The sequence below is a fragment of the Thalassophryne amazonica genome, chromosome 18 (genome assembly GCF_902500255.1).
Source record: "Thalassophryne amazonica chromosome 18, fThaAma1.1, whole genome shotgun sequence".
Taxonomy (NCBI): domain Eukaryota; kingdom Metazoa; phylum Chordata; class Actinopteri; order Batrachoidiformes; family Batrachoididae; genus Thalassophryne; species Thalassophryne amazonica.
Window position 1 is genome coordinate 51,648,392 of NC_047120.1, and position 19,223 is coordinate 51,667,614.

The 19,223-nt window shown below is 40.8% G+C and overlaps 2 protein-coding genes across 4 annotated transcripts in view; one reads left to right on the forward strand and one right to left on the reverse strand.

Moving 5' to 3' along the window:
• The first annotated feature begins 230 nt into the window (after positions 1-230).
• Positions 231-6,848, forward strand: pagr1 (PAXIP1 associated glutamate-rich protein 1). Of its 2 annotated transcripts, none has more exons than XM_034193153.1 (5): positions 231-499; positions 613-772; positions 5,840-6,173; positions 6,255-6,343; positions 6,466-6,848. In XM_034193153.1, the coding sequence occupies exons 2-5, from the start codon at positions 625-627 to the stop codon at positions 6,699-6,701; spliced, it is 807 nt and encodes a 268-aa protein (XP_034049044.1). In that variant the 5' UTR covers positions 231-499; positions 613-624; the 3' UTR covers positions 6,702-6,848. The 2 variants fall into 2 exon arrangements, with proteins under 2 accessions (XP_034049044.1, XP_034049043.1); XM_034193152.1 differs by having other exon boundaries at positions 231-366; positions 611-772.
• A 288-nt stretch (positions 6,849-7,136) lies between these two features.
• LOC117530226 (ceramide synthase-like) overlaps positions 7,137-19,223 on the reverse strand; it is a 32,681-nt gene continuing 20,594 nt past the window's right edge. The window contains exons 6-8 of one of the 2 annotated variants that reach the window (XR_004566243.1): positions 18,851-18,960; positions 18,324-18,648; positions 7,137-8,260 (exon numbers count right to left, since the gene is read on the reverse strand). Coding sequence is in view for 1 of the 2 variants with exons in the window: in XM_034193151.1 (XP_034049042.1) it covers positions 18,381-18,648; positions 18,851-18,960 (378 nt within the window). In the remaining variant the exon portion in view is untranslated. Of the gene's footprint in view, positions 8,261-17,661; positions 18,649-18,850; positions 18,961-19,223 lie in introns of those variants that run through there. The other variant, XM_034193151.1, reaches the window with a different exon arrangement.

The window sequence follows — 19,223 nt, forward strand, 5'->3', positions numbered from 1 at the left end:
GACATAAAATGGAAAACTCGTGTATCAAATATCGTATAAAAACAGATGTATACTTATATAAATACATGTAACATGTTTTTTTTTTCAAATTAAACGATACAACATACAATGGCTAGCTCAACGTTATACAGATCTGCGCAGGAAGTCATGGTGACACAAATCTGTACAACATACACATGAGCAGCAGGGGGCGCTTCAGTCACGGATTACGATACACGCATCCACAGCGGGAAAACGTAAACGAGCGGAAAGCAGGCGGATTGTCCAAAATGGCGCTATGTTTACATTTTGTCATCGATGATCTGAAGTCTCATGGAGCGTTTTGGTGATTTTATTCAGCGGGGAGCATAACCTGACCGAATCCGACGATACAACAGATCTACGATAAACCCGACCCTCGGCATAGACAGTTAAATGTATTTTTCTCAGCTAGCATGTTAGCAGGTGGCTAGGCCTGACATTAGCTAGCAGGATTCCCCCCCTTTATAAAAGTTGAAAGGTAATGCTAGGCTAACATCAACAGTTAAGATGTATCTTTAATGTGACACGTAAGCAGGTGGTTACTCATTTTATTAGGAGTTTGTACAGTTACTTCCCTGTGTGTTGCTGTAGTACCTGTTTAAGATGCAGGCTGTGACGACAGACTGTGCCCTGACAGAGGGCTTACAGGCTTTGGGTGTGAGGGACAAATCTGCACAGGATAACACTGAGCAACAGGACACTGACATGACAGCTGTCACCGCAGAGGACACGACCTCCAAGGATCCAGCAGGTAACTCCATCCATGCAGACCTAGAGAAAGCAACTTTATTCATGAGAGAAACTCAGTTGTCAGCAGTGACACCTCTCGAATGACAACTGGCGGTCAGTGACCCACACCAAAAATCTGAGGGGTCATGAGGCGTTTCATGCTAAAAGCGAATTTAAATCAAATCAAATCAATTTTATTTATATAGCGCCAAATCACAATAAACAGTTTCCCCAAGGCGCTTTATATTGTAAGGCAAAGCCATACAATAATTACGGAAAAACCCCAACGGTCAAAACGACCCCCTGTGAGCAAGCACTTGGCGACAGTGGGAAGGAAAAACTCCCTTTTAACAGGAAGAAGCCTCCAGCAGAACCAGGCTCAGGGAGGGGCAGTCTTCTGCTGGGACTGCAGAAGCAGTCTTTACAAAGTCTTTACAAAGATTGTCTTCTACGCGGTTTCAATAACACGCAAGATACTCACATGAACCTCTTACCTGCTTAAAGCTTGGAATGTTCTCCGTCAGACAGTCATTACTTTTTATGTAGTCACCTTTCCTTTTCTATACACTTATGCCAATGCTAGACAAATTTTTTCATCTCGTGGTTGAAAAAAAATGGGGTATCTCTTCATGTGGCACCAAGCAGCTCAGCTGCTTACACCTCTTTGTAATTAGTGTAACTTGTCCCTTCTAGTGTTCTTTCAGTTTGGGCAAAAAGGGAAACTTCAGAGGGTGCAAGATCTGACCTGTACAGCGGGTGTGGTAAGATTGAAGCTACTATAATCCGCTTGTTGACTTGGGTCTGGACGAACATCATCATGCTGAAGAGTTGTGTTTTCCAGGAAGAACCTGCTTCAACTGTGCGCACAACTTTTGCAAAGTTTCTACATATCGGTCATAGTTGATAGCACACAGACTGATTTTTACCTGAGGCCTGTCCGTCCGTTCGTGCTGAGCATAAGTCCAGTCCTGTCGGGGTCTTCAAATTCACAGGGAGCATTCTTGGGACAAAGACCTTGGGCAAGTTCAAAGATGGCTAACCTTGACTTATTTTTTATTTTTATGCTCATTTGGCCAAGGATATTTTAGCATTTTTTACTGGATTCAGGTTGCTTTGATTGCTGTAACACTTGTCAGGATATTCCTAAACTGTAGTAAGTTCAAAACGGGAAGGAATTTTCAGTGTATCAGCCAATTTATCCAACTTTTCTCAGTGGCCCATGAGCCACTACTTCTACACTGATTTAGTGCGATATTAAAATACTAGTGTGGATGGTGGTATTGAAATAATTACTGTAGCTGACGTTTCAGTTTGCTGTATTAACACAAATTTTAAAAACTGCCATTTAGAGCCTCTCATAAGCAACCATTTTCTGCTTGTCACTTTGAGTTTTTGATCACTTCCTTTCAAGTCATCTTCAGGGTCCTTTACATAGGACAGCATCCTTTGAGAGTCCCTTGTGTGTCCTGGCAAATTGTTTTGGATGCACAAGGGATGCAAGAACACCTTTTTGTTTAAGTGCTCCAACATCGCTTGTGTGTTGTTTCAACATTGTAAAGAGCAGATTTCTTGGCATTCTATGTGTTCAGAGCATCCTCTGTGTGCCCCCCGGCAACCATAGCATCTTGTGCATCCATTGAACTTCCTTTGTACTTCCTCTGTGCCACACTTTGTCAACCACTGGCCTTCTTTAAGCATCCATTCAGTGGTGCTTATGTTTCCTAATAGATCCCTGAGCATTTTTTTGGTGACACTGGTTTCTGCTTTGTGACCATATGCAACTGGCTATATAAAAAGACAAAGGCTATTCGCCCAACCATTGGGCAAATAAGTCATACATTGAACATTACACGCCCATTCGTTGGGCAGATAAATATAATGCCTTACCTTATTCGCCCAACCGTGAATGTGTATTTGACACGTTTTGTGCAGCTAAACTACGTTTTTACACCACTTTTTTAAGGCTTTATTGCGGTGTGAAAAGTGGCGTACAGTAGTGTTCAAAATAATAGTAGTGCTATGTGACTAAAAAGATTAATCCAGGTTTTGAGTATATTTCTTGTTACATGGGAAACAAGGTACCAGTAGATTCTCACAAATCCAACAAGACCAAGCATTCATGATATGCACACTGTTAAGGCTATGAAATTGGGCTATTAGTTAAAAAAAGTAGCAAAGGGGGTGTTCACAATAATAGTAGCATCTTCTGTTGACGCTACAAACTCAAAACTATTATGTTCAAACTGCTCTTTTAGCAATCCTGTGAATCACTAAACTAGTATTTAGTTGTATAACCACAGTTTTTCATGATTTCTTCACATCTACGAGGCATTAATTTTGTTGGTTTGGAACCAAGATTTTGCTGGTTTACTAGTTTGCTTGGGGTCATTGTCTTGTTGAAACACCCATTTCAAGGGCATGTCCTCTTCAGCATAAGGCAACATGACCTCTTCAAGTATTTTGACATATCCAAACTGATCCATGATAGCTGGTATGCGATATATAGGCCCAACACCATAGTAGGAGAAACATGCACATATCATGATGCTTGCACCACCATGCTTCACTGTCTTCACTGTCAACTGTGGCTTGAATTCAGAGTTTGGGGGTCGTCTCACAAACTGTTTGCGGCCCTTGGACCCAAAAAGAACAATTTTACTCTCCTCAGTCCACAAAATATTCCTCCATTTCTCGTTAGGCCAGTTGATGTGTTCTTTGGCAAATTGTAACCTCTTCTGCATGTCTTTTATTTAACAGAGGGACTTTGTGGGGGATTCTTGCAAATAAATTAGCTTCACACAGGCATCTTCTAACTGTCACAGCACTTACAGGTAACTCTTTGATCATCCTGGAGCTGATCAATGGGTGAGCCTTTGCTATTCTGGTTATTCTTCTATTCATTTTGATGGTTGATTTCTGTTTTCTTCCACACGTCTCTGGTTTTTTGTCCATTTTAAAGCATTGGAGATCATTGTAGAATGAACAGCCTATCATTTTTTGCACCTGCGTATAAGTTTTCCCCTCTCCAGTCAACTTTTTACTCAAACTACGCTGTTCTTCTGAACAATGTCTTGAACGTCCCATTTCCCTCAGGCTTTCAAAGAGAAAAGCATGTTCAACAGGTGCTGGCTTCATCCTTAAATAGGGGACACCTGATTCACACCGGTTTGTTCCACAAAATTGACAAACTCACTGACTGAATGCCACACTGCTATTATTGTGAACACAACCTTTTCTACTTTTTTTTACTAATAACCCAATTTCATAGCCTTAAGAGTGTGCATATCATGAATGCTTGGTCTTGTTGGATTTGTGAGACTCTACCGGTACCTTGTTTCCCATGTAACAATAAGAAATATACTCAAAACCTGGTTTAATCTTTTTAGTCACATAGCACTACTATTATTCTGAACACTACTGTATGTTTGACACATTTAACGGCGCCGTCTTTAATTACTGTGAAAAAAATAGCAATGGATGAAAGCAGACAAACGTCATAAGCATTTTGAATCGAAGCATGTTAACGATGACAAAACAGTTTTTATGAACAAAATGCAGCTTGTTGCAGTTAAGATGGTGTTAGTTTGACACAGTTCCCTGGGTGTGATGAACCAAACAGATCCGCTTTAAATCACAGCCCCTCCGTGGGCTGGGACCCCTCCAGCAGCCGGCGAGAAAATATCCTCCCCGCGTTGAAACCGGAAGTGAACTTACAAGCGCGCTCATTGGTCGGTTGTGGTTGGGCGTATATGCTCGTGTATTTACTTTATTGAACCAACGGTTTGGCGTATTGCCACTCCAACATATAAATGTGTATGTATGCAGAGGAAGAGCTTTTCCATCACTCTTTTCCTCGATGTCAAAGAAGAAACATCCCATCTGATTAAGATACAGAATTGTGACCATTATTTAGACACGAGCCTCAGGCTCCAAGGTGCTGAAGAGTACAGAAAAAATGCCTGCTGTGGATCTGTGCTGCATTATAGTGCTGCGCTCTGACACTCAAGTCACTCACATCTGACGAAATGTGGCAGGGGTGTGGTTTTTAAACCGGCAACCTTCCACACTGACACCAAGCACAGTAACCACTTGTCCACCTGAACTTTATTCATAAAAATCACAGCAAACAGCCCTGATCATTGTGCGTTCATGGGTGATTCTTAACTACGGGCACTATTGGCCTTGTAATCTCCACCACACCATTGCCTTACAATATAAAGCGCCTTGGGGCAACTTTTTTTGGCGCTATATACATGTGCTCTGATGTCACTGTTTATCTCCATAGAAACTACCCAAACAATCTTTCATACAAACTGTTTAAACGGACATTACAGTGTTGTGGTGGAAATTACGGCAATAGTGTGGGACAACTACATTTTGTTTAAAAAAAAATCACAACAGTTGTATGACATTGAATACCCCAATTATGTTTTGATTATTTTACTGATATTTTATTCAGAGAAATTTTAAAACATTAGAAAAAAACATTTTTTTTTACCATTTTTATCATTGAAGATCAAAAGTCTGGGTGTGGGACAAGCACAAAACGGCAATATTTGCATATAATGATGCTGAAAAAAGGTGAAAAAGTCATCATAGACTACTAGAACAAATTTCTTAAAACACTTTCATTGTAAAGATAACTATAAAAGTGTGAAATTTCCCCTTTTTTCTGTTTTTCATACAATATGATCAAAGGACATAAGTGCCCGTAGTCTAAGAATCACCCTGATTCGGCGTCCGCTTGCCAACCATGGTGTCATCTCTGCCTCCCTTCTGCATTTATTTTGAACATGCTCAAAATTCATGGCATCCAGTGTGCTTCCACTGAGCATTCCTTGTATAACCTAGGCATGCACTGTGCCTTCCTTCAGCATCCTGTGGCATCTTCCCTGATTTTCTGGTCACACAAGGGCCTTCATTCCTGTGTAAGTGGGATTTTCAGCTCAAGGAAATCATAACAGGCATGTTTTACTATTTTCTGAAAAATTAGACCAAACAGGTAACTGAAGAATAGAATGTTAAACTTGTTTTAACTTCAGCATTTATTAAACTATCTATGTTTGCTTATTTTTTTTTTCTTTCTCAGAGGATGACTCTGATGCAGATGATGAAGAAGCACAAAAGGATGAACCTCAGGCAGACGCCCAGACAGACGACAGAGAGACCAAGCAGGTTGAAGAAGTGGACAACGACTGGGAGATTGCATACAGCGACGAGGAAATGGAAGATCCCAAAAACTGGATGCCCCCTCCTGCTGAGATCAAAAGACTTTATGAACTCCTTGCGAAAGGGGAGATGCTGGAATTGAACTTTGTGCCTCTTCCTCGGAGGCCCCCTACACCCGAACAAACTTCCTCGCCCGAAAAAGATGATGAGGAAGAGGCAGCAAAACAACGGGAGTGGGAGGAGAGAGAACGCAAGTGAGTGTCTTTATTCTTGTGTTTTCACATTGTTCATTTGTGAAGCCTCAGTGTTATCATGAAAATTATTTTTTAAAACAGGCCTCCAACTCCAACGGAGTTTGATTTTGATGAGGAACAAATGCAAGCCACTCCAAAAAATGCCTTCATCAACAGACGCAGAACACCAGGTGTGGTTGCCTGCAGCTTTTGGGATTTAAAACAGCAATATGAGATTTTGTTTTAATGGTATTTTTCTATCATCTGAAAATTTTGGATAGTGATATTTTTTTTTTCTCCTCTCCGATTTTAGGGTCTTCAGCTCGCTCCTCTGTGAAAAGGGAAGCCCGGCTAGATAAAGTACTGTCGGACATGAAGCGCCATCGCAAAATTGAGGAGCACATAATGCGTACGGGACGAGATCTCTTCAAAAGTGAAAAGAAACTGGAGGAGGCCCTGTCTCCTAACAGCCAGAAGGAGCGGGAGAAGGAGAGAGAACGAGACAGCAACCCCAACACCATATTCTCTCCACGCCAGAGGAGATACTGAGACCTTATGAAATGAGGACATGCAACGAGACAAATTCAGCTAAGAACTTTCAAATGCCTTCGCAAAACTTGAATTTTTTATGTAACTGGTTTTGTATATTTTAGATGCTTTTTGTAGGATGGTAATAAACATTTTAAAGCTAGTTAACTTTTAATGTATTTACGATGCTTTTTTTTTTTTTTTTACTTAAAAAAGTTACATGTTCTTCCTGTGTGCTTAGAAACCTCAACATAATCTTTCAGAAAGACAAATCTTGAATAGCTGAAATTCTACAAATGTCTAGGTTAATGCTCCCCCTAGTGGCTCACCTTCACTTTGGGATGGAACAGGGGTGTGTTCTTGCATAAGTAAAAAAAAAAAAAAAAATACATGCCAAACAGGAAAAACAGAAAGTGCTATTTTCAACACAAACTAGAAAGAAAAGTCAAGGCAACATCAGGACAGAGAAGTATATTTTAGCTAAGTTTGAGTAACAATACAGCCTTCACATAAGGCTCAGAAGCATAGAGTATACAGTAGGTATGCATAAATATGCATTCAAATCCACAAACCAAATAAATAAATAAATACTTACAAATAAATAACAAGCATCTTATGGAATATACAGTACATTGGTTGAAATGGTTTTCTGGTAGTATTGTCAAGAAGCAGTACCTAACGTGAAGTTGTGGGATAGGGGAATGTATAGTCTGTGTTCAACATGCCCACAGTTGTAATGTTTTGGCACAAGCTGCCCAGTTTTGATGGTTTTCTCTGCTTCATTTCATTGACCCATTTCCAGGACAGTGGATCTAATTCAAGCAAACATAAAATGACAGAAACACTGTTCAAATTAACAACATAATGACTGGAGTGATTCATAAAATGTGAAAGGCTTGAACAATTCCTATACAGTAGAAAGGTTCAGAAATGAGCAACATTAAAATAAGTTGTCATGAACAAACGCGCTGCAAGTCGGTTGCAAGGCAATGCTTTCTTACTAGATTATCTTCACTTGTTTCCTGTCAAACTGCAATACTAGAGGTCCCCAAACCATCCTTTAAACAGTCTCAAGGATTTCATCAAGTACCCCAGCCGATCATGAGGATAGATTTACATCAGCACCAAACAAAAAAAAAAAATAATAATAATAAAGTGACTGCTACTGTGCATCACATCCATGTGTTTAGAATCACTGACACCAGCGGAATGAAATCATGTACACACACAATGAACACTGCCATAAAATCTGACTGTAGCTTGTAAACCGTGCATTCACACACCTTCCAGTTTTACATCTTTTAATAAATACATGAAAATAAAATAATTTTAAAAATCCTGTTTAGCTTAATCGTTCTGAGGTACTGGCTGTTTGATGAGGGAGAAAACATGAACAATTTTAGCGTAACACAGCAACATAAAATGTGATCAAGTAAAAGGACCCGACTGTTTTCTAAATGCACTGCACAAGCACTTTTCTGTAAAAACAACTGAAACGTTGTGCGTATTTACTGGAGGTCAAATCTCATGGCCTAAAAAGGTCCATCGAAACACTGGATGCAGAAATGAAATGTCGCCTACATTTATAAAGAAGGAAAAAAAAAGAGACCTAACACTGACATGGAAATAGGAACAATTTTACACTGGCTATGTACACCTGTCACATTTCTGTCTGAAAATAAAAGCCTCTTCCTAAGATTAAAAAAAAGGCAAATAATTAGGAAAAGGGATAAGGCAGCAGAATACAGTTTTGTCAGATTATCTCCTTTCTAAAGATGAGTCAATCTCCAGGTTGGTTACATTTTGTTAGTGACAGTGACTACATACAGAATACAGATAATAAACACTAACAAGTCAAAATACTGCTTAGCTGGGGTTTTCAAGGATTTTTTTTTGTTTTTTTTTTTTGGAAGATCTCCTTCATTACTAATATGAATGAGGCCTTCAATCTACAGCAGATGTACTAACATACAATATAATACATTCCTAATGTTCCTGCCCTTCTTTACGAGGCGGAAAGGATTGAATTTGATCTACGTGAGGGAAACAGCCACCTGTGCTTTCCTTACACATCCAGGCAAACCGCTTCCAGGCCAGATAATGTTCTGTCAGTGTCTGAAGACATCTGTTAAAAACTGGCATTTGGTGCCTCCAAACTATGATGGCGAAGCAGTTGGTTATTATTCCCCTCACAGCCAAACACAGTGCATTCAGAAAGTATATTCAGACTCCTTCACGTGTTACGTTGCAGGATTAGGGTGCACTCGCACTAGGCGATCCGTAACACACCCAAACACGTTGACCCCAAAAGTCCAGTTCGTTTGAATAGTATGAGTACGTTGTTAAAACAAAAAACTCCCCTCATCAAGTAAAACTAAATACACCATAATGAGCATGAAAAGCAGGTGCCCATGCCAACCCACCCACCCCCGCGCGTTATTATGAACAACAGCCGATAGTCAGTGGGTGGAGGCCTGTCCATTAATTGAAGGTCAAGGGATCAGTCTGAAACTGCTCCATACTGGGCTAATCTGCATCCAGGTCTTCATGTAACCTAAACTAGGATGAAATATCACATCAACACAAGTATTTAGACCTTTTGATGTAACTAAATTTAGATCACCAACCTCACAAAGCTTTATAAGACCTCCAGAGAAGACTGTCTGAAATCCAGGCGTGAACACGTCATGCCCAGAAAGATTCCAGAAGACAATCACTAACAAGTATGATTCAACTAAATCCCGAAAAAAAGAGTCTGAATCCTTTAACTGATTTCTGAGTCACTCAATCTTCTGAGTACGGTACTCACTGGGGCCTGCAACTGTTATAGAATCAGAGGTCAAGCTAAAACCGCACACTGTTGTGTCAAGTACTGGTGTAAATGACCAACGTTTCAACAAAAATCTGTCTTCCTCAGGTTTAACAAGTTGTGTCGCACGGGCCATACGTGTATGCTGAAGTCCGAGTTGAACCTTTTATTCACTCAGCCATTAGAAAACAGCACACAGAACCGCGTTACGACAATAATGCCGCCTTATTTTCTAAGCGGAGCTTTGTACAACCTTTTAAGCTGCTGGATGCTTGTATGCTTTTGTATTGCATTTCATCTGCATCAATATGCTTTTCTATAGTCCAATGTGTCTGAACATCTCTTCAGAGTGCATCATTGTATCCAATTAGTATGGACAACTTGTCCCGCTCAGCATTTCTCGGACTTACAAATGTACATTTTACAGTTTTTCAGCATACCTTTTTTGGATGGTTTCACATGGTCAGCTCAGAGTTGTGTATATGTATGTATGCAGGGTTCCTGCAGATCCTTAAAAAGTCTTAAAAGGCAATGAATTTGTAAATCTAAAAATAGTGTTAATTCACAACTATAAGTTGTGCTTGTCAGGAGAAATTCCATCCTTCCGGCAAAACTTTGTATCTTAAAACTCAAGAATCGTAAAAACTCTAAAAAAAAAAAAAAAAAAATCTAAATTGTTATACATTAATACTGGGAGGTCAAAGCTCTGCATTCCAAAAAAAAAAAAAAAAAACTCATGGATTTTAGACATTTATAACTGCTTTTTTTCCTCACTGAATTTTGCTTTTTAAGTAGGAAATGTCTAACAGGAGCCCACTGCCTGACAGATCTTCAACTCACACCTCTGGAAGAGTGTTTCTGGCATCATTGTGGAGGTGGGGGGCATTGAACCACAAAGACCAATGTTCAAAGCTTCCATTGCTGAAGCTGCAGCGTGGAGCTATGGCCTGATGGTCTTTGGTACCTCAAGGAGCAGTAACCCTCAAATACTGTGGTGGACACTGGTGGTCAGGAATCTGTCCGACTGAAGGAGTCCTTCCGGGATATGATATCTCGAAGGACTCTGGAGGCAGTTGCAAGGTACCGACAGCCCTGAAGGGCAGCAGCCTCTGTTGTAAGTGAGGCAAAGTAGTGGATGTGGGAGGAGTTCGGAGCAACCAAGGAGAAGGACTTTTGGTGGACCATGGGGCACCTCAGGAGAGGAAAACGGGGAACCATCCAAGCTGTCTACAGTAAGGATGGGACTCTGTTGACCTCAACTGAGGTGGTAATCAGGCGCTGGAAGGAACACTTTGAGGAACTCCTGCATCAGATTTGAGCACCCTCTGTAGTAGGAGCGGCACTGGAAGCTGATGGGGAATTATCATCAATTTCCCTGGTGGAATTCACTGAGGTAGTCAAACAACTCAGCAGTGGCAAAGCCCCGGGGATTGATGAGATACGCCCAGAAATGCTGAAGGCTCTGGGTGTGGAAGGACTGTCATGGATGAGACGTCTCTTCAACACTATGTTGAGGTCTGGGACAGTGTCTAAGGAGTGGCTAACTGGGGTGGTGATCCCCATGTTTAAAAAAGTGGGACCAGAGAGTGTGCCAATTACAGGAGCATCACACTACTCAGCTTCCCTGGTAAAGTCAACCCCAGGGTGCTGGAAAGGCGAGTCTGGCTAATAGTTGAACCTCGGATTGAAGAGGAACAATGCAGGTTCTGTGCACATTGTCGGCTAGATGGCAACAAAAAGCTGCTCAAATGTGCGGCAAGGTCTTGACTGTTTATTCATTTGTGAAGTTAACTTTTAACAAGATGGGCCGAAAGCCAAAAATCAACTTACAATTTGCCTCCCTTGCCCTTATGGGCAACTTACATGTTAGTATTAAAACATCTTAATCTTTCAAATCTTAAAAATGTCAAGAGAGGAAATGGGGTTTTATTCATATTTTCCTTTGACATTGCAATTAAAAGTATCAAAATAAATGGCATTTTAAAAAATAATGATTCAGTGAAAGCCTTTCGTAACAATACGCAAATCAAGACAGAGGAACCAACAAATCTCTTGATTCTTTCTGGGACACTCAGAAAAGGCACAGAATGAGTGCGATGTCACACGACTACATGGGAAAGTATAAACTGAATGGAAATGGGCTTTTCAAGGAAGAATTTGTGGCAGAATAAACCAATACCGGGACCTTCGTGGCCGGGACGACGGTGGGGGATCGAACCCACGCGGCTCGCGCCAAAAGACCGTTCCTCTACCAGGTCAGCCAAAGGGGAACTCCCCGTTAGCCAAGCTAGCGGGAACGTCTTTTCAATTGGGACCCAGGACTTTAATCCCGCTACAATTTAAAAACCATCAGTGGACCAATTAGCTTCTGCTAACTTAGTTCGCTAACTTTTTTTTTTTTGCTGCCATATTTAGCAATGATGAAAAACATTTGTAAACCTGAAAATCATACATGTTGGTTCCTATCTGCTACGTATTTTTCAGCAGTCAGGCAGCTGTGAGAAGCTGAGCTCAACTCTACCTCAACAGAAGGGGCCTGATTGTGAGGCTGCTACAAAAAAACAAGTCATTTACATTGACAGCATACAGTGGTCCAGACGTGAGGCAGAAGTCCTTAAAAAGAAAGCGGGTTTGACTTATGGTTTTGATTTATAAACCGAATTAATCCGGATAATTTAACTACACTAATGTCAACTCTGTCATTTTTACAAAGTTAAAATATAACATATCTTTTAATTTTAAAATAATGCACTAATTTTGAAGGTTTGAACATTAACACACACAGATGCCAAAAAGCATTATGGGAAAGTCAGCCTTCGATCATCACTGATTGGTCGATTAATTACATGTAAAAACCAACACACAAGTTACTGTAACGTGTGTTGCTGTTTACAAATAAATGTGTATTTGTAAAGTGTCATTTTTTTTCATTTGTTAAACAAAAAAAAAAAAAAAAAAAAAAAGGCATTTGCAACCTGAAAGTTCTGTTTGAGTTTTGATTCAGCTCAACAACCATGTGATATGGGTCAAAATGCATACCGGATGGCAGTGTGATATATGGACAGAAGCACTGACTCGTTGGTTGTGTTGGGTTTGTGATCGTCTTTGATTCTAATCAGAAGCGTTGGTGGTGCTTAAACTCAAAACCGGCTTGTCAGTAGCTGAGAGTGCATTGGAGATAATACTGAAAGTTAGCAGTTAGCTGTAGCTTCTGCTAATTTTTTAGTGGTTTATCAGGTTAAATTTATAAAAGTTTATAAAAGTTAACTTTTCAGTTAGTGGATTAGCAGTTATCGAAGCTAACTTTTTGGTTAGCTGTGCCCACCACTGTGTAATGCTACGTGTAAATCCTGCCAAAGACAGGTTTTGTTGAAATGTTGGTCATTCAAGTCAACTTTTTTTTTTTGCCACTGAGTTAAATCAAAATCAAATCAATTTTATTTATATAGCGCCAAATCACAACAAACAGTTGCCCCAAGGCGCTTTATATTGTAAGGCAAGGCCATACAATAATTACGGAAAAACCCCAAAGGTCAAAACGACCCCCTGTGAGCAAGCACTTGGTGACAGTGGGAAGGAAAAACTCCCTTTTAACAGGAAGAAACCTCCAGCAGAACCAGGCTCAGGGAGGGGCAGTCTTCTGCTGGGACTGGTTGGGGCTGAAGGAGAGAACCAGGAAAAAGACATGCTGTGGAGAGCAGCAGAGATCAATCACTAATGATTAAATGCAGAGTGGTGCATACAGAGCAAAAAGAGAAAGAAACACTCAGTGCATCGAGGGAAACCCCCAGCAGTCTAAGTCTATAGCAGCATATCGAAGGGATGGTTCAGGGTCACCTGATGCAGCCCTAACTACACTCAACAAAAATATAAACGCAACACTTTTGGTTTTGCTCCCATTTTGTATGAGGTGAACTCAAAGATCTAAAACTTTTTCCACATACACAATATCACCATTTCCCTCAAATATTGTTCACAAACCAGTCTGAATCTGTGATAGTGAGCACTTCTCCTTTGTTGAGATAATCCATCCCACCTCACAGGTGTGCCATATCAAGATGCTGATTAGACACCATGATTAGTGCACAGGTGTGCCTTAGACTGCCCACAATAAAAGGCCACTCTGAAAGGTCCAGTTTTATCACACAGCACAATGCCACAGATGTCGCAAGATTTGAGGGAGCGTGCAGTTGGCATGCTGACAGCAGGAATGTCAACCAGAGCTGTTGCTCGTGTATTGAATGTTCATTTCTCTACCATAAGCCGTCTCCAAAGGCGTTTCAGAGAATTTGGCTGTACATCCAACCAGCCTCACAACCGCAGACCACGTGTAACCACACCAGCCCAGGACCTCCACATCCAGCATGTTCACCTCCAAGATCGTCTGAGACCAGCCACTCGGACAGCTGCTGAAACAATCGGTTTGCATAACCAAAGAATTTCTGCACAAACTGTCAGAAACCGTCTCAGGGAAGCTCATCTGCATGCTCGTTGTCCTCATCGGGGTCTCGACCTGACTCCAGTTCGTCGTCGTAACCAACTTGAGTGGGCAAATGCTCACATTCGCTGGCGTTTGGCACGTTGGAGAGGTGTTCTCTTCACGGATGATGCGAAGGAGATGTGTTGCACTGCATGAGGCAAATGGTGGTCACACCAGATACTGACTGGTATCCCGCCCGAATAAAACAAAACTGCACCTTTCAGAGTGGCCTTTTATTGTGGACAGTCTAAGGCACACCTGTGCACTAATCATGGTGTCTAATCAGCATCTTGGTATGGCACACCTGTGAGGTGGGATGGATTATCTCAGCAAAGGAGAAGTGCTCACTATCACAGATTTCGACTGGTTTGTGAACAATATTTGAGGGAAATGGTGATACTGTGTATGTGGAAAAAGTTTTAGATCTTTGAGTTCATCTCATACAAAATGGGAGCAAAACCAAAAGTGTTGCGTTTATATTTTTGTTGAGTATATAAGCTTTAGCAAAAAGGAAAGTTTTAAGCCTAATCTTAAAAGTAGAGAGGGTGTCTGTCTCCCTGATCTGAATTGGGAGCTGGTTCCACAGGAGAGGAGCCTGAAAGCTGAAGGCTCTGCCTCCCATTCTACTCTTACAAACCCTAGGAACTACAAGTAAGCCTGCAGTCTGAGAGCGAAGCGCTCTACTGGGGTGATATGGTACTATGAGGTCCCTAAGATAAGATGGGACCTGATTATTCAAAACCTTATAAGTAAGAAGAAGAATTTTAAATTCTATTCTAGAATTAACAGGAAGCCGATGAAGAGAGGCCAATATGGGTGAGATATGCTCTCTCCTAGTCCCTGTCAGTACTCTAGCTGCAGCATTTTGAATTAACTGAAGGCTTTTCAGGGAACTTTTAGGACAACCTGATAATAATGAATTACAATAATCCAGCCTAGAGGAAATAAATGCATGAATTAGTTTTTCAGCATCACTCAGACAAGACCTTTCTAATTTTAGAGATATTGCGCAAATGCAAAAAAGCAGTCCTACATATTTGTTTAATATGCGCATTGAATGACATATCCTGATCAAAAGTGACTCCAAGATTTCTCACAGTATTACTAGAGGTCAGGGTAATGCCATCCAGAGTAAGGATCTGGTTAGACACCATGTTTCTAAGATTTGTGGGGCCAAGTACAATAACTTCAGTTTTATCTGAGTTTAAAAGCAGGAAATCAGAGGTCATCCATGTCTTTATGTCTGTAAGACAATCCTGCAGTTTAGCTAATTGGTGTGTGTCCTCTGGCTTCATGGATAGATAAAGCTGGGTATCATCTGCGTAACAATGAAAATTTAAGCAATGCTGTCTAATAATACTGCCTAAGGGAAACATGTATAAAGTGAATAAAATTGGTCCTAGCACAGAACCTTGTGGAACTCCATAATTAACCTTAGTCTGTGAAGAAGATTCCCCATTTACATGAACAAATTGTAATCTATTAGATAAATATGATTCAAACCACCGCAGCACAGTGCCTTTAATACCTATGGCATGCTCTAATCTCTGTAATAAAATTTTATGGTCAACAGTATCAAAAGCAGCACTGAGGTCTAACAGAACAAGCACAGAGATGAGTCCACTGTCTGAGGCCATAAGAAGATCATTTGTAACCTTCACTAATGCTGTTTCTGTACTATGATGGATTCTAAAACCTGACTGAAACTCTTCAAATAGACCATTAGATGATCAGTTAGCTGTTTTACAACTACCCTTTCAAGAATTTTTGAGAGAAAAGGAAGGGTGGAGATTGGCCTATAATTAGCTAAGGTAGCTGGGTCAAGTGATGGCTTTTTAAGTAATGGTTTTCAATCGGAGAGAAAGAGTCTAACCAAATACCGGCATCACTGAAAGCAGCCAAAGATAACGATATGTCTTTGGGATGTTATGAGTAATTTTTTCTCTAATAGTTAAAATTGTATTAGCAAAGAAAGTCATGAAGTCATTACTAGTTAAAGTTAAAGGAATACTCGGCTCAATAGAGCTCTGACTCTTTGTCAGCCTGGCTACAGTGCTGAAAAGAAACTTGGGGTTGTTCTTATTTTCTTCAATTAGTGATGAGTAGTAAGATGTCCTAGCTTTACAGAGGGCTTTTTTATAGAGCAACAGACTTTTTCCAGGCTAAGTGAAGATCTTCTAAATTGGTGAGACGCCATTTCCTCTCCAATTTACGGATTATCTGCTTTAAGCTGCGAGTTTGTGAGTTATACCACGGAGTCAGGCACTTCTGATTTAAGGCTCTCTTTTTCAGAGGAGCTACAGCATCCAAAGTTGTCTTCAATGAGGATGTAAAACTATTGACGAGATACTCTATCTCACTCACAGAGTTTAGGTAGTTACTCTGCACTGTGTTGGTATATGGCATTAGAGAACATAAAGAAGGAATCATATCCTTAAACCTAGTTACAGCACTTTCTGAAAGATTTCTAGTGTAATGAAACTTATTCCCCACTGCTGGGTAGTCCATCAGAGTAAATGTAAATGTTATTAAGAAATGATCAGACAGAAGGGAGTTTTCAGGGAATACTGTTAAGTCTTCAATTTCCATACCATAAGTCAGAACAAGATCTAAGATATGATTAAAGTGGTGGGTGGACTCATTTACATTTTGAGCAAAGCCAATTGAGTCTAATAATAGATTAAATGCAGTGTTGAGGCTGTCATTCTCAGCATCTGTGTGGATGTTAAAATCGCATACTATAATTATCTTATCTGAGCTAAGCACTAAGTCAGACAAAAGGTCTGAAAATTCACAGAGAAACTCACAGTAACGACCAGGTGGATGATAGATAATAAAAAAAACTGGTTTTTGGGACTTCCAATTTGGATGGACAAGACTAAGAGTCAAGCTTTCAAATGAATTAAAGCTCTGTCTGGGTTTTTGATTAATTAATAAGCTGGAGTGGAAGATTGCTGCTAATCCTCCACCTCGGCCCGTGCTACGAGCGTTCTGGCAGTTAGTGTGACTCGGGGGTGTTGACTCATTTAAACTAACATATTCATCCTGCTGTAACCAGGTTTCTGTAAGGCAGAATAAATCAATATGTTGATCAATTATTATATCATTTACTAAAAGAGACTTAGAAGAGAGAGACCTAATGTTTAATAGACCACATTTAACTGTTTTAGTCTGTTTTAGTCTGTGGTGCAGTTGAACCACAGTTCACAGTTGTTTTTTCTTTTTGAATTTTTATACTTAAATAGATTTTTACTGGTTATTGGTGGTCTGGGAGCAGGCACCGTCTCTACGGGGATGGGGTAATGAGGGGATGGCAGGGGGAGAGAAGCTGCAGAGAGGTGTGTAAGACTACAACTCTGCTTCCTGGTCCCAACCCTGGATAGTCACGGTTTGGAGGATTTAAGAAAATTGGCCAGATTTCTAGAAATGAGAGCTGCTCCATCCAAAGTGGGATGGATGCCGTCTCTCCTAACAAGACCAGGTTTTCCCCAGAAGCTTTGCCAATTATCTATGAAGCCCACCTCATTTTTTGGACACCACTCAGACAGCCAGCAATTCAAGGAGAACATGCGGCTAAACATGTCACTCCCGTTATTTAGTTAAGAGTGTGCAGTTTTGATTTAATAACTTTTGAAGAAAAGTACCTCAGAAAACAGGTGGGTATTCTCTACAGAGACTGTTAGGTTTATATTCCCCCTACTGCTGTAGTGAGAAGCAATTTTGACCAATCACTGCTGATCGCACACAGTAACCTGAGCAACTATATGCAGTAGGGGTATAACAATTGAAGTAGTGTTCCTGAATTGTATTGCACCCCATGTCTAGATACGTGTTGTTTCATAAGGTTAGAAATGCACACTCCTAAAATGCAAGTGCGCAGCTGTGACTTGTTTTCATTTGGTAATTCTGGTGCATTCAGTGTTGCTTGATGAGACCAAAAAACAAATAAACAAAATAAATAAATTCTGCTGCATTAGACAGCTGGTTTGAATGCGAGAGTGGGCAGTTGGTTGTCCATGTTAGCCCTACTGAATGCAGGACTGACTATCTGCTCAGGGTGTACCCTGTTTCTTATCAAAATGCAAGCCAGGATAGGCTCCAGCCTATCCCGGCATCCAAGTTAGGTGTCCACCTTTCTGACACCTAACTTGGATGGATGGGTTTTTAGCATAAGGCTACAAAATATAAAGTGGGAAAAAAATTACAAAGGGGTCAGAATTGATTCGGAATGCACTGTAATTCAGCTCTAAGAGTCTGACCAGTGGCCACAAAGACTTCATGCACATTTTGAGGCCACTGTTTTGTTTTTTTCCTTCATACTGCTACGAGTTTTATATCTGACGTTTCCCCTCATACCTTTCATTTGTTTACATACTCAGTGGTACATTCACTTTCCTTCCCTCCACTCTCCTCAGTGAGTGGCCAACTCAGGCTCTGTTGAACGTGTGCTGTAGCCATTAGCGGGCTGGGGCAGAGCACTGCTATCCCTCTGGCACCCCTTGGCAGCGGGTGTGTCTGTACGCGGCCTCTGAAAGCGCGAGGAGCCTGTAAATAGTCGTAAGGCGCCCCTGCAGATGAGGGAGAACCAGTAGAGCTGGGGAGCCATGAGCAGAGCAGCACCAAGGTTACAGTGCCAGGGCACAGACAGCGGAACCATGTGGAATGGAATCGATGCATACCTGGTACCAAAAGAGGACAGAAAAGTCACAGAGAATTTTAGGAAAAGGAAAAAAGGAACAAAAAAAAACAAAAAACGAGAGACACCAATGTTCTGAATCCCTTTCCTATAACACAGCAGAGATCATGTGGTTGTGTACGTTACTAACCCAAGCTCAGCAAGACGGCAGAACATGAGAGGGGTGAGGTGAAAGAAAGACATACCTTCCATAGACGTAGTAGAGGTAAGGGAAGAGGAGGACTCGACAGATGAAAAAAGTGATCAGCATAAGAGCCCCGTTCACTTTGTGCAGGAGAGTGTGTTGCTGTTTGTACTGAGAGAAGAAGAAGAAGAAAAAAAGACGAGATAGAGGGAGAAAGAAAAGCAAGCAGTACAGATTGGTGAAAGCAGATTGCGTTAGTCTTACTTGCTACTCTTCCATTAATACTCAGATTGTTATCTTCATTAATACTATTTGCATAAAACAAGAAGGTGGAAATCAAGAGCCAAGTACCCCATGCCAAAGACAGATGTCTGCAGAAAGCAGTGTTAGCAGCAGTACATGGTTACTTTTCTCATGTACTCACAGCAGATGAC